The sequence below is a fragment of the Pyxicephalus adspersus genome, chromosome 6 (assembly GCF_032062135.1).
Source record: "Pyxicephalus adspersus chromosome 6, UCB_Pads_2.0, whole genome shotgun sequence".
Lineage (NCBI taxonomy): Eukaryota > Metazoa > Chordata > Amphibia > Anura > Pyxicephalidae > Pyxicephalus > Pyxicephalus adspersus.
In genome coordinates, this window is record NC_092863.1 from 12,359,765 (window position 1) to 12,374,625 (window position 14,861).

The 14,861-nt window shown below is 40.1% G+C and overlaps 1 protein-coding gene and 1 long non-coding RNA gene across 2 annotated transcripts in view; one reads left to right on the forward strand and one right to left on the reverse strand.

Moving 5' to 3' along the window:
• The window catches only part of LOC140333132 (uncharacterized), a 4,603-nt gene extending 2,352 nt beyond the window's left edge, over positions 1-2,251 (reverse strand). Inside the window, exons 1-2 of the long non-coding RNA XR_011921291.1 lie at positions 2,211-2,251; positions 1,254-1,380 (exon numbers count right to left, since the gene is read on the reverse strand). This is a non-coding gene — a long non-coding RNA (uncharacterized lncRNA). The remainder of the gene's footprint in view (positions 1-1,253; positions 1,381-2,210) is intronic.
• The window catches only part of SMARCD2 (SWI/SNF related BAF chromatin remodeling complex subunit D2), a gene marked incomplete in the record, with an annotated part of 28,940 nt that overhangs the window by 5,744 nt on the left and 8,335 nt on the right, over positions 1-14,861 (forward strand). Inside the window, 6 exon segments of the mRNA XM_072414570.1 lie at positions 9,747-9,931; positions 10,374-10,416; positions 11,036-11,158; positions 12,401-12,520; positions 13,851-13,946; positions 14,606-14,707. Of these exon segments, the coding sequence (XP_072270671.1) occupies positions 9,747-9,931; positions 10,374-10,416; positions 11,036-11,158; positions 12,401-12,520; positions 13,851-13,946; positions 14,606-14,707 (669 nt within the window).

Below are 14,861 nucleotides of genomic sequence, written 5' to 3' on the forward strand. Positions count from 1 at the left end.
ATATATATATATTTCAGTATGTCAGGTCATTGCATCTCTCACTCTTCGCTAAACAATGGTAAACACTGTGGTGGAGAAAGCTTTGCAGGGACTGGAACTACTGCATCTTCGTAAGAGACAAACCACTAAACACAAGTATATCTAAACTTTCAAAATACCTATATAATGTTGTTAGCCGAAGACGTGGTCTAGGCAACCATGAGTTGCAGGCTTCATTCACATGAATGGCTAGTTTCAGATGCTAAGTAAACTGCAGCAATTTATGATATGCTCAGTTGTGCTCTCATTTAAAATAGAGTGGTTGTGAACCATTTGTGCACAAATTTGCATTATAGTTGCCTTGGCTCATGGTGTGGTTTCTGAATGCAATATGTGTAGATTCTGGTTGTCTTAGAGCAACTATCTGCTTCTCCTGACTTAAATGTGGATGCTTTCTAACCATGGCAAGCACTGGTTTTGCCAGAGGACTGGAGATGGCGATAATCCTTTGCAGCGCAGTAAATCACAATACAATCACATTTAGAGGCCCCACACAATTTTTGTCAAACGCTGCTATTGACTCTACCACACCTATGTGCATATAGGTTATCCTGGACAACTGTGTGGTTTTAGACCGGATGTCTGAAGGGGGCCTGACTGTTCTTGTATGACCAGTCTCCCAAATACTTAAACTGACTGAAAACCTAGCATATGTACAACAATCCCAAGATGTCATTCATCGATCTGTCCTAGCAAATCAATTAATGACCAAGCAGGGACAAGCACTGTACATTCCTCTCGCTTGTCCTCCCTCTCTCCATAGAACTGATCAGCACCCTGTTTACAACATACATTTGTTCTAGTGTCAGTGGAAGTTATAAGAAAGATTTTTTCCTATGGTCCTAATCTAACCTGTGCACAAAGCCTAAGGTGCTTCATCTATCCATTGCAGGCCTTATGTCATCAAGTACAATGCAGCACAGCAGTCCCGCATTTTAGGTAAGGACCTCCACAACCTGGAGCTTTAGAGAGAAAAACAGCAAATAAGCTTTGGGGATAGCAATATTCCCTTTCAGGATTTAACCCCTTCACTGCCCAAGCCAAATTTACCCCCACCAACACACACACAAACTAAAATGCATTTTTTAACACCTAAAACCTCAAAATAGTGCATATAGGAAAAAGTATGAACTCAAATTCTAGCTATCCCCACCTTCCTATAAAATGTGTGTACAAAAAAAAAATAAAAGTACATTTGCTGAGGAAAAACTTACATTTGCGTACATGTGATTCTGACTTCCAAACAATCCTTCTTTCTTAACATAAATCACATATATGAATTTAATTCACATTTGCTAGCATCCAGTTCTTCTTATTGCTTGGACCAAATTCAAATTCTTGCTGTAAGGAAAAAAAAAATCACATAGATCAGGGTAACATTTATGATATTATTCTGAGTCATATTTCTGGAATAATGTGGTCTTGAAGAAAATTTATACCCAAGGCAGGGCTATAATAAATATTTCTTGAGAATAGTTGACATACATAAAATATACTTAATATCATTAATAAAACAGTAATGTAGAACGATAACGTGTACCAGTTCGGAAACATCACCAATTTTTCTTTTTGTAATACAAAGCTTTAAAAATAGTGCAAAAGACCTGCAAGCCTGTGCATGGTGAAGTGCAAAGCTAAACACTAATTCCAATTTTTCTTTACTTTTTAGGACTAAAGCTACGTACACACGGCAGATTTTTATCGCCCGATAATCGGCATCGGCCAATTATCGGGCGAAAATCTTCCGTGTGTACAGTCCGTGTCGTCCATCGTCCGGACGACCGACCTGCCGGATCCACGGACGATGGACGACAGCCGATCGTAATGAAAGGGAAGGGGAGAGCGCGCAGCAGGGTGCCGCTCCGTCGCTCTCCCCCCTCCCCTCTCCATAGAGCATGAACGGTGCTGTATGTACAGCATCGTTCATGCATCTTGCAGCCCCTTGTCGTTGGAAAGGATCGTGAAAGATCCTTTCCAACGACAAAAATTGCAAGTGTGTACGCAGCTTAAGATTGTAGCACAATAGGCAGGGGGTTGAGAGGCTGCAGTCAGTCAGTTGTCTAAAGCAAGACTTAAGTCAAAATTTCCCTTCTGCTTCAATAGATTTGCCCAACCATTATCACGCCTTATCACAGACCAAAAAAAAAAGTAACTGACATGGTTAAACTTACTTGGTTCCACTTTCTCAAAAATACTTTTCCAAATAGAAATGTGTCACAATCAGATCCCTGATGTAAGGAGAGAAAAAGAAAGGCTTTTAATCAATGAGTAAACAAACCAGGAAGACTCTGTAAAACAGATGAATGGACATGTACAGGATGTGACCTAACTTTGCATAATGGCTGCTACCATAACTATTGTACTGTAAAATGGAATTGTGTTTTTACAAACCTGAATATAGCTTTAAGGGAAAAGCAGTTAGGATAGGTATGTGTGCAAAAAAGGAGTTGGGAAGTGCTATTGATGCTATTTCCCTGGTTCCTATTAGTAATACAGAACAAATGTGCAGCATAGGTGGCTCAGTAAGAGTTGAAGTCAGATCATCATAGATCAGCCAGGCAAGTAGCATTTTTAGGGAGGCCAGCATTAGCAGACACTATATGTTTTAGGTACAGGCAAGAGCAGCCTCAATGGTCACTGCAAGACACAAGTTGATGTATTTAATAAATATTATTATTATTATTATTATTAAACAGGATTTATATAGCGCCAACATATTACGCAGCGCTGTACAATAAATAGGGATTGCAAATGACAGACTAATACAGACAGTGATACAGGAGGAGAGGACCCTGCCCCGAAGAGCTTACAATTAAATATCCATGGTTTAGTATTTAGCATAAGGAACCTCAACTCAAATGCCACATATAGGCGAAATTTTGATATTTTCTAACTCTTTATCAAACCAATGCTTACTTCATTTAATGCCGATACCTAAAAACATGTGCAGATTCTGGCCCTCAAGGCCAGGAGTTGAGGAGCCCTGGTTATGCAAGTACAATGCAGAATTGTCCCTGCACACAGGTCCTTGGAAGATGTCAGTGGTGCTATTTAAAATCTAACAACCTAGCCTGGAGCTTACACAGCTGACATTTTCTCACTGATCAATATATCTTACCACTCCAGGGTGTAAGTAAGGAAAGATGAGTATGTTGTGATTCAGGGAAGATGGTTGAGAAGAGACACATAGGCCGGCTTTAATTTTTACAATGACATGGCTGGTGACAGATGGTAAAGAGTCACTGCTATGCTGACAACAGAACAATATCTAAACACTGCCACAAAGGTACTGCCCATGTTATAAAGCAAGTTACAAGTTATAAAGAGAGGTTTACAGGACCCAGTTGTACAGTCCTCGCCTTGCTGCCTGAATATCTCCAGCCGTGTTGCCATAATTCTGTTGTCTGTGTGTGCATCCCATCTGAACGTGTAATCCACATCCCTCTGTGCATTATATTTTCCTTCGCAGCAGGATTCACATTCCTCTGCTTATAATTTATATCTCTGGGTACAATTTTCCTCTCTTTGCATATAAATCACATTATCTGTGTGCATAATTCAAAAAAATCTCCATGTGTAAATCACACTGCTTTGCAAATTTTAACCATTTTCAATGAAGAATTCACTTTGCCAATGTAATTTACAATCTTCTGGTTATAAATCATAAGTACATATGCGTGATACATTCCGCGCTATTAATATAACCATTTTTTTCTTTTGTAGTATAAGAGGTTAGTACACTCAGAATTGCTTTTACAAAATTACCAACTAGATTTTATCCTTTGGAGAATCTAGCAGTAAGGACTTGCATTCCCCTATGGGCAGTCTCCTATGGGGAGTCCCACATCTCCTGCTGCATTTTCTATCATGTAAAAGCTCTTTTATACCAGTGCACAGGGGTAATGTGTTACATATGTTGCTGCAATGCAGTGGCATTTCTTGCAGTGGCATTTCTCACTGGCACCGCAGAGCATCTTCCTATTGCATCTGTTTGCATCGCCCCACAACAATCAGTAACACAATACAGTGTGCTGTGGTACCCTGGTGTAAATTGGACCTAAAAAAGCTCTGAAATCTAACAAAGTAAGAAATTCTCCATGATGGGCGGTCAAAATACAAAAGTTTGGTAACTTACCAAAAGATATAATAGACCATTGAGTGATTAACAGAACTGGCACTTGACAGATCTGAAATGTCTGTTTTGGATGGACCTACAAATATAAATGTGCTTTGAGTTATGGGATACAAGTTATGTGCCAGGGCATTTGGCTTGGTCTGCATGATAGTAATTATATACAATCACCTGCCAAAATGCTCTTGATAGTTTTATAGAACAGATGGAAAAACTGCATTTATTCTAAAGTCCTACTTACACTATTTAAAGCAAAACTAAACCTGTGCAATGCATTCCAACACAGGGTTCCACCATCTTCCTTCTCTTCTTAAGCTACGTACACACTTCCAATAATTATCGTTGGTAAACGAACGACCCTGCACGATATTGGCGAACGATCGTATAGCACCGATCCTGTACATGCAGATAACGACACGATCATTCGCAGATATTGTACACACAATAGATGCGATCGTTTGAGCGATACAGGAAGTGACGTGCACGACAGGAAGTGAACGAACGTTCGTTCATCACGCATGCTCAGACCATGGACGATCAACGACCGTACACACGATAGATGGTAAACGATCGTCGTCCAATCCGATCCGCCGGTCCGGTCGTTCATTTCCAGCAACTATTCTCATTCGTCGGCGTCGTTGGTTACTTTTTTTACGAACGATTTTTGACCCGGTCGTCGTTCGTTCGTCGTTCATTTCCAACGATAAAAATTGGAAGTGTGTACGCAGCTTAACTCCTACAGCCAATCTTTGGCCATCTTGATTGGCTTCGGTCGGATGACATAACTCCCGCTCAGGCGTGCAGGAATTATTTCCCCCCTGTCATGCGCAAAGGAAGCCAGGATTGCTGTTTCCCTGGCAACAAATGCTGACGTTGTGCATGCGCAGCTCAGCTTTGAGGGCAGAAGAAATGAGCAATTAGGCAGGTAAGACACATTATTGCATAAGAGACATAGCCTGTCCCTTTCTGCAACAATGACCTGCCTGATAATGTAAACCTAAAACTTAAAAGTCGCCTAAACTAATCCTACACCAGGCATGTACCCGAACAGCACGCATTGCATTGTGCACAGGTACATAAATGGGTCAAACACATCAGCCTTCACCTGAAGAGCACCTGTCACCCTTAAGGTGAACTTGTGCTTTCCCCAACCGTTTGGCAGAAGTGAAAAGAAGAAACTACTAGATATTGGTAGAATGTAGCTTAATCCTTTCTCCTCCATTGCTGTAGCATCATTTCCTAGCTGGCTGTATAAGTGAAGTGTTGCTCCACAACTAGTGAGTTAGAATTCTGCAGCATTTCTAAGATGAGTGAGCCATACATTGGAAGCAGGTAAAAGCTCTCCTTAGCAATCCTATTACTGACATGTTTCAAGCATGGCTAAGGATTAGTTCAGACAGACGGTGAGGTTGTAGTGCATTTACTTTTTCCTTTACAAACTGTGCCCGCTGGTCAGACACTACTACATGTGGCTTCCCACAGGGATGAATGGGGTTGCTAGTGAGCAGTTCAGTAACATCCATTCTGTGATGGACACAGACAGACAACAGTGCCCCCCCAAACAATTCTCCCACCCCAATCTATGTTTACTTCCCCCCTTGATCAGAGCACAGCCTGTGCCACAATCTGTCAGCAGAGGGCAGGCTTGGACCCTGTGAGTTGCTTCAGGGGGCCCTTCTGGCTGAGGACTGTCAGGGGCCGCCTTCAGCTACACATCCTACACTGGGATAGGTCCAGCCCTGCAGCCATTATAACATGTGCAAACACGAATGCCTAGAATAGGTTCAGACAAGTGATTTTTGACAATGGGACTGCTGTGGTTTAGTGCTTGAACCAGTCCCCACCTGCACCGAAACCCTACTTATGGATTCCATGACCAGATTCCAGAGGGTTTGGACTCCATGGATTGAATACTATATGCCAACAGGCTGGGACTGCTCATTACTGTCTATATGATTGCTGGTATATGATCTAGTATACAAATTTAAGTGGTGTATTTTAGCTGACTGTGCAACCTGACACTTTACCCTCCCTCCCCCCCAAACTCTATGTTGTTGGTGTTTTCTAATTCCTGGTGGTCTATGGGGCCCCAGGGTCTGTTATCTGGTCACCATACTGCATGGGATCCATAGTCTTGGGAAGCTATAACTGTTATGGTTCTGTTGCAATATATTGTTTAATATATACTTATTGCATATTGTGAATTGATACAATGTTTGTTACTTGAGCTTTGTTTTTCTTTATGTATATTTTTCGTAAAATTAAAAAAAAAACTTATTGAAACTAAAACGCTTTTTGTGCAGACTTTTTAGTTGCATTGAGGTTTCATGCAGCGTCTCCATGCAGTCTGCCACTTCCATTACCTCCATAGACCTCCAGCCTCCTAAACAAACCTGGGGCCAAAAGCTCTTTTGAAGGCTCCCAGACGCCTATTTTCACTTGCTAGGCGTCTGGGATATTGAAAAGCATTTTGACAGCCATTTGTGAGAACTTAGCAGTTGGAAATGGGTGCCTGGGGGCATTTAAAACCATATGAGCTGAAGTTTGAAGCGCAATGCAACTTACAGTAAAATCAGGGGAGTACACACTGGGTGCACAACACCTTGCAGGGTCACGGTAAAAGTAATTGTGGAACATACAGAGCAATACTAGTATTTTAGAGAACATTAACATATAAAGGTTCTATATACATTTGTATGTCATGTTGATGTGCTTTTGTCACGCAGTGCATTCATATGAAAAGGCTGCAGGCGCCTGCACCATGTTAGCACTGCACCACATTACTTTGTGTTCACTCCATTGCAACCTAGGTGCATCAGGCGGCCATTGTAGATATGTGTTACCATGGCAATGTGCAATTTGTGGCCTTTTTTCCCAAACATAATTTAAAAAAATGCAATAGTGAATGAATAACATGAAAAAAAGTGCTGTGGGTTATTTACATTGTAATATATTAACCCATGTAAACAAACTGAACTTGAATCACCTCAAACCAGTAATGGTTCACATATTTGTCAAATGCAAAAGCCGCAGGGTATGATAATTATATATATTTCCCCCTCACCTAACTTGTAATGTCATTGCTCAGAATGCTCACTTTATATTACGCACGGAGCTTCTCCTCACGCACCGTCCGCCTGAGGTGACAAAATTAGATAAAAGCCCTTCCGTGCGCGGGCTTTGCACCGCGCAGGGCATTATGGGTATTATAGTCCCTAGCTTATATTTCGATATGGAAGAAGCGTTTGGGAGAACTACAATCCCGACAGGCAGTGTGAAAGTCACAAGATGTGCAAGCAGCCAATCGGCTTCTGAAAAAATCTGCCCTGCACACCCAGGAGGTTCCTGCTTGCCTCGTGAAAGTGGGCGGAGTCTGCAAAGCATTTTTGTTTGGTTGTTGTGCTCCTTGTATTATGTCGTTTCTGGTAAGTAAGGTGATTTGTGTTTATGGATTAAAGGTTATTTTATCTACACTGATCCGACAATATCAAAAGCTGCACTGCCATGTTTTACAGTCTCATTATCTGTATTTGTTCGACTCACTTTACAGAGCACAAGTTGGATGGGTGTTTTGTTATATATGTTATTATAAAAACCCCTTTAGGCCTATGTTGATGACCTTTGGTTCATATTAGACATTTATACATTCACATACAAGTATATGGAGCTGAACCTTGCAGGACCAGAAGATGGTCACCTGCACCTGTCAATGAATTCCTCATGGTCTCAGAAGCAATAGAACTGATCACTGCCCACACATGTTCTTCTGGTAGGTCACATGACCTCATAGCGCCTTCCTCCTGTTTACACCTGCACAGAACCCCGGTTTATGGGATCGTACAGCCCCACTTAATGTTCACAATGACTTTGGCTCAAGGAAAGTACAGGTAGTCCCTGAGTTAAGGAAATCCGACATACAGATGACTCCTAGATACGAACGGGGCTTCCCTGCTTGTTTGTGTGCAGGACGAAGGCTTGATGGGGGGAGGAGGTGGTACGCATGACTTGCAGAAGTCTTTTGCTGTTCTCAAACTCTTGTAACTCTTTAATGACCAAAACAAACTGCAGTTCTTTCTTTTTGCATATCAAAGCACAGCTTGCTCCAGAAATTAATGAATGTCTAGGCTCCATAAAGATTTTTTTTTTATTTGTGATTAATTACAGTGAGGATTTTATACACCACACTTCCTAATAATATGTTGGGACAAACATCTGTCCTAATTGCATTTATTAAAATGATGTACCTGTTCTGACTTACATACAAACTCAACTTAAGAACAAACCTACAGTCCCTATTTTGTATGTAACCCTGGGACTACCTGTATACTAAAGAACACTGCTCATCATCTAACCTGGAAATGTCCAGAAGCAGGATTGTGTAGACACCAGGCTTTTTGGGACTTCTTATTCCCTGGTCCCCCCTGCTATGTGCTGTGGTTCCACCCACTGGTCACTTTATTTCTACATGGCCTAGCACATAAACCAGAACTAGTGACTATACTATAGGCACCTTGTACCTGTAGCTCTTTGGTAAACATGACCCTAATCTCCCAACAAGTCCTATAACGTGTATAGACCCTGACCACCATCTAAAACATGCCTGCAGTCTCTAACCATCTCTTGTGACATTTCTGTAGTCTCTAACCATCACATTCTGCAAGTCTGTAGTCTTTTGATAGATTTCTGTATAGCCTAATATTATGTGGTGCCCTTGGTGATGGCAGGGGCCACATTTAAGGCTCCCTACATTGGTGATCATCACTGCCATAAACTTTGGGTTTGCAACCAGTGACCTTTGGGCCCCCAAGAGGTGCTTTTGAAAGGTTAACAAGGTACCTATTTTTGTCAGCTTTTTGTAACAGTTTAGATGCACACACAGCGGTACCTGCAAGTATCTGCATAGATCAGTGTTTCTCATAGGCTGCTAAGATTTCATTGAGTAATGTGTGACTCTCAAGACATTTTAAGAAACACCAATGATCTTTATAAAAAAGTTTAACTTTTCTTACATCTGTAAAAGTGACATTCTTCCCACTGGCCAGCCATGCATGTAGGAGGCATTCTTTCCACTGACCACCATGCTATTATACTGTGAGCTGTGAATTAAGTAATTATACCAGGGGTTCCCTGAAGACCTGAAAGTTATTTTAAGTGTTCCCCCATATTAAAAAGATCAAGACAGATGGGTTAAATATTGCTTAGATGCCGTGTAGCCTAAACAGTCTTTTGAAGTTCATCATGTCTACATTGTAGAGCAATACTAATAAAGACAAAATATAGTAAGGAGGGTTAAAATGAATTCCTAAAATTGAACTGTCAATCAATAAACAGCTGTACATGATTGAATGGTTCTAGAGAGGGCCTGCTTATTGGATTAGGAAATGCGCCTTGTATGCGCCTTCAACTCCATGGCCCTTCACAAGAAAAACTACCTAAACTAGACAGTACTTGTAATAAGTAACTCCCAATAAAAGTGACTTTTCCATTTGGTTACTTACTTATCCTTTTTTTTTATTATACTTCTTCAGGTGTAACGTTACACATAGTTACATATTGTTCTTTTTTGTCTTTTTAGAGACCTGGAATGATTCCTGGAGCACGGATGCCAGTACCGGGCATGCCTGTTGGCTCACCGATGATGCCAGGATATGGTGCAGGTCCCCCCATGAGACCTGCAATGAACCCCATGTTGATGGAACCATTTAGAAAGAGGCTTATGGGCCCACAAGGACATCATTCTCTAGGCACACAGAGGAGGGGGTAAGTTTTGCAGATGCTCCCTTAACGTTCCCTTTCATTGAAAGCCCACCTCCAGGTAATCTATTATTAGTTTTGAATAGAGCAAAGAAGAGTTACATGTTTTCAAGTTTTTTATTCCTGTCTGTGATCCTATTGAGGACATTTTTTATCTCTTTATTGTGCTGTGATGACTGTAAAATAAATTGGTGGGGGGGCACAAGGGACAGAAAGGCACAGACAGCAATAAGTAAAAACTCTCAGTGTTCCTGTTTTTTTATAGTTTCCTGTCCTGTCAAGAGGTGAGAGAACCAAAAATTGTAATTGTTCTATGCTGTACCCCGAACAAATTAAAATATTTTGGCTAGAGTTGGGCATTTATATTTTCTTAAATATTATATTACTGAACAAAGATACCTATCTTATCTATGCTTCATATTTGAAATGTTCTTTTTTTTTTTTTTAGAGTAAAGAGGAGGAAAATGGCTGACAAAGTTCTGCCCCAGAGGGTAAGTTTTTTTTTTTTTTTTTTTTAGAGTAAAGAGGAGGAAAATGGCTGACAAAGTTCTGCCCCAGAGGGTAAGTCACAAATTCATATCAATAAAATATATATATATTGTGGAACTCTTGTGAAACTCACTGCCAGGGTTTACTTTCCTCATCTTTCGCTCCCTGCACAGCTGGCACTCTTTTCTTTCCTCCATCTTTCCAGGTTTTAGGTGAGCCCTCAGCATCCTCATTTGTAATGCAGGACTGCTGGTCCTGCATTGTACACAATGATGTCAGAGTGCCTGTGACCAACAAAATGCTGAACTTTAAGTAACTTCAAGAAACTATTCACACAGAAAAAATCCTGCAGGAGTGAGGGATAAGCTAAGTAAAACCGATGTCAACCTTTGCAGTGCAAGTGGAGCCCGAGTTCTAGGCCAGTTTTTAATTTTTCCCAAAGTTGAGCTTTATAGGAAGAATTTTAACGAATGTGATTTGAGGCAGCTTCAAAATCAATACTGTTTCTTCTGGTAATATGTAGAGAGAGAGACAGAAAATGTTAACCCTAGTCACCAATACATCATATATGCATTAATATGTTCACATGTTTATGTCAATAATTGTCATTTCTGTCTACAGATCAGAGAACTGGTCCCAGAGTCACAGGCATACATGGACCTCTTGGCTTTTGAAAGAAAACTAGATCAGACAATTGCCAGGAAAAGGATGGAGATTCAGGATGCCATCAAAAAACCTCTGACTGTAAGTACTTGCTGATATTGGGAATTTACTTACAAAACAACAAGTTTTGCTGGCAACAAACACATCTACTTCCTTTTTGAAAATGAATGCAAATCTTAGTGAAATATTTGGCAAGTATGCAACAATAATCAAATGACTGATATACTTCTAGTTCCCTGTTTTCTTTTGAAGCAGAATGCTTATATAGACTTTTAGTTTTTAAATAATTAGGGCAAAATGCTATGGAAAGTAAAACATGAATATTGAGCGATGCATTGGATTCTCTAAAAGTAATTTATCTGAGAATTTATGTTTTCTTTGGGTAACAAGGAATCATTTGTTCACCTAGTGCTATATTGTCCTCTTTTGCTCTTATACTGCAATGTGTACAGTGTAATGAAAAGAGAGTAGCTGTAATTGCACAATGATCCTAAGACTTATCAGGACCCATGTGCAAGACTTGTAGGTTGGGTATGAATAATAACACCCCTGCTGTCATGTAGACCTGGACAACGCTTGTTTCAATGAGAAGCAGAGACATTCTACATGATGTTCCAATCAATTTCTGTAATTTAAATAAGTCTTTTGTTGCATGAATTTTGAATAACCCCCTATCAATTATGTTTTATCTCACTGCAGAAAAATGTCTCTTATTTGTCAGAAATCCAGTGAGCTCCCAATTACCCAAGCAATGTTTTCAGGCCTGCATAGAGTAAAGAACACCCCATCCTCTCAACATCTTTATAACATAAAGAAGGGGGGTTCTGTATTCCACCTGGAAGAACTGAACTGATTTAATGTAGCAGAGACTGCTCATAATAGGTTTTTTAGGAGCTTACTGAATTTCTGGAAGGATTATTACAAACAGGTATTTTCTTGTACTTTTGTTTGAAAGACTTAAAGTTGGGACATTTTCATGAAGGCAGAGATGCCCCTTATATGTTTGTTTAGACAAAAGCACACAAGAACTGGAATTCTGTCCCAACAAGTTTACAGTCTAATCCATGTAATCCCCTAAGTGACTATAGATGCTCAGACTGGCTGCTTGTAAAATTAGAAGATCTTCTTCCTGCCTGTTAAGCTTTGATGGAGAAGTTAGGCTCTCAACGAATGTTCTGGGTTTGCCTCCATTGTTAAAAATCTGCCCCTTATCCACATTATCTAAGACCAAATGTGCACTTTTCATCTACACGTTAGTGAACAGGTGATAAAAAAATGCTATTGAGCTGACTCAAGATTCTGACAAAAAATGTCCTTCTCCAGCAAAAGCGCAAGTTGAGGATATATATTTCCAACACATTCACTCCTGCAAAACCTGATGGAGAGGAAGCAGAAAGAGTCAGTTCCTGGGAGCTGCGAGTTGAAGGAAAACTGCTGGATGATGTGAGTAAGAGACTATAGTATGGAATGTAACATAGTAAGAAACACTTAAGCATCCTTCACATGTATAAAAAAAACAGTGTTTGATGCTTTTTAATAAAGCTTTTCTTTTAATGCCTTGAAAAGCAAATGCCTATTCTAAACATGATTATCAAGTGGGCTAGTATACACAATGCACAGACACACACAATGCTTTTGTGTTACTTTGCATTTGTTTGGTTTTGGCTTGTTATTCTCAACACCCATGTAAACCTAGCCCTAGGGCTTTGTGAATACCAAATAAACAGGACCAAGAGTATCTGAAATCCTCATCTATTAGTCTGTCTGTCTTAGGAAAATGAGTATCACCTTTTTCAGTAAGGTAATGTGTCCTTTGACTAGCCTGTGAGAAAGGGAATAGGACACAAAGCATAATAGAAGAAGATATCAACAAAACAAATAGTGATGGGAAGGTAGATTATTGATCAGTAATATGGCCTGGCTAAAAGCATATCTTTTTTTTTTTTTTCCCAAAAAATGTTGTCTAGCACAATCCTATGAATAGGGAAATGTGCTGGAAGGTGAACACTGATCACATTGCTTTTACTATGACTTTTTCAGGGTGTTATGCAGAATACACACATGAGACATTTGAGGGTCTACGGCCACACTCAGCTCTTTATCAATAAAATTATAACATTCATGCCAGTGTTCTCCCCAGATATTATGTTTTGGCTTGGTTGGAAAGAAGCCGTGGGCGGATGGTCAAAAAGTGGGCAGACAACAGATGACATATTTAGTGTTCCTATTGTTGTCATTGGAGTCCAATATCCCCTATAATTGTCAGCTTTCTACTGCCTACCCATATTGTGTTCCAACTTTCTAATGCTAGCCTCTTAGTATATTCATTTTTTTTCATCATTTTCTGTTATGCCCCAACTGTCCAGTGACCCTGTATTGTGACTCAAAAACAGCCAGATGGTTACTGAAAAGTGGCGGGTGGTGCACACGGGTGAAAGTTGCTGGGGAGAACAGTGAATGCCCCTGCTGTACTGAATGCCCCTGCTGAACCCAGGGAGTAGCACAAATGGTTGAGGCTGTAGTAGCATGACTGGACTTCAATGTTGTTGGTGTCTATCAGAGAAGGACTTTCTTGTGTAAACAATGTTGATTGGGCAGGTTCTTTATACCTAAAAGGTGGATGACCAAAGCTGCTACTCTGATTAGGGCCCCATTCAGCCCTAATCTGTCTTTGGGTAGGATGAGTAGATAACAGCAGGTTACATATGTTTGGCACAATAGGCTTAAATCTGTATGACTGTGTAACAACTATCTCATTCCTGTATGTCTACAGCCCAGTAAGCAGAAGAGAAAGTTCTCGTCATTTTTCAAAAGCCTTGTTATTGAGCTGGATAGAGAGCTGTATGGACCAGACAACCATCTAGTTGAGGTAAGTAAAACAATACAAATTTAAAGTCCCATTAATAAGGTATATGTATTGCATAAAGCAAAATAATAGGCTGGAAAAAACGAATTTTGTTGAACACATTAATAATTACAACGTATTACCATTTATCTCCTCAGTAGGATTTAGCTTGTATTACAGACCAAGACCCAGCAACTAGACAAATGTCTGATCCTATACTAAATTATAGTATAGATTCAGCATTTGGTGTTATAATACACCAGTTAAAGTTTTTGTGGACGTTAACTATTAAATAAAATAGTATTCTACTATAGGGAGTTATTGAGCCAACAGAGGCCTCCTCACCCTAGGATAAAGGGCCATGTACTATGTCAATTTTGGCTGTTGGAGATGTGAACCTAATCAAGCTTTTCATATAATGTCTATGGATTTGCTCCCTTGCTAACTGTCACATACACCTTGCTACTATATACCATTTATGCTGTTGTATATACTTTGATAGCATTGGAGTAACATCTCACTCCTCTAGCTAGCAAGGAAACAACTTTGTAAAAAGAGGTCAACACTTCTACCTCTTAGTGACTCAGTGGCTGCTTGTGTAAGATGAGCCCTGCTTCTTATAGTTTTGCAATCCCAGAACACATAAAGGATCGCATTTTAAAAGGAAATTCTTTTCCCTCTAGTGGCACAGAATGGCAACCACTCAGGAGACAGATGGATTTCAGGTGAAAAGACCAGGGGACGTGAATGTGAAGTGCACCTTGCTTCTAATGCTGGACCACCAGGTCAGTGAACAGGAAGGTGGCTATGTTAAAGTGAAAAGTAAAAAAAAATAAAATGACACCGTTGTAAAAGCAGTCAGATATCTTTTTTTCGGGCATGTGTTAGAAACCAAGTATAACTCGAGCCATTTTTTTAAATATTTTTTTCAACATAAGT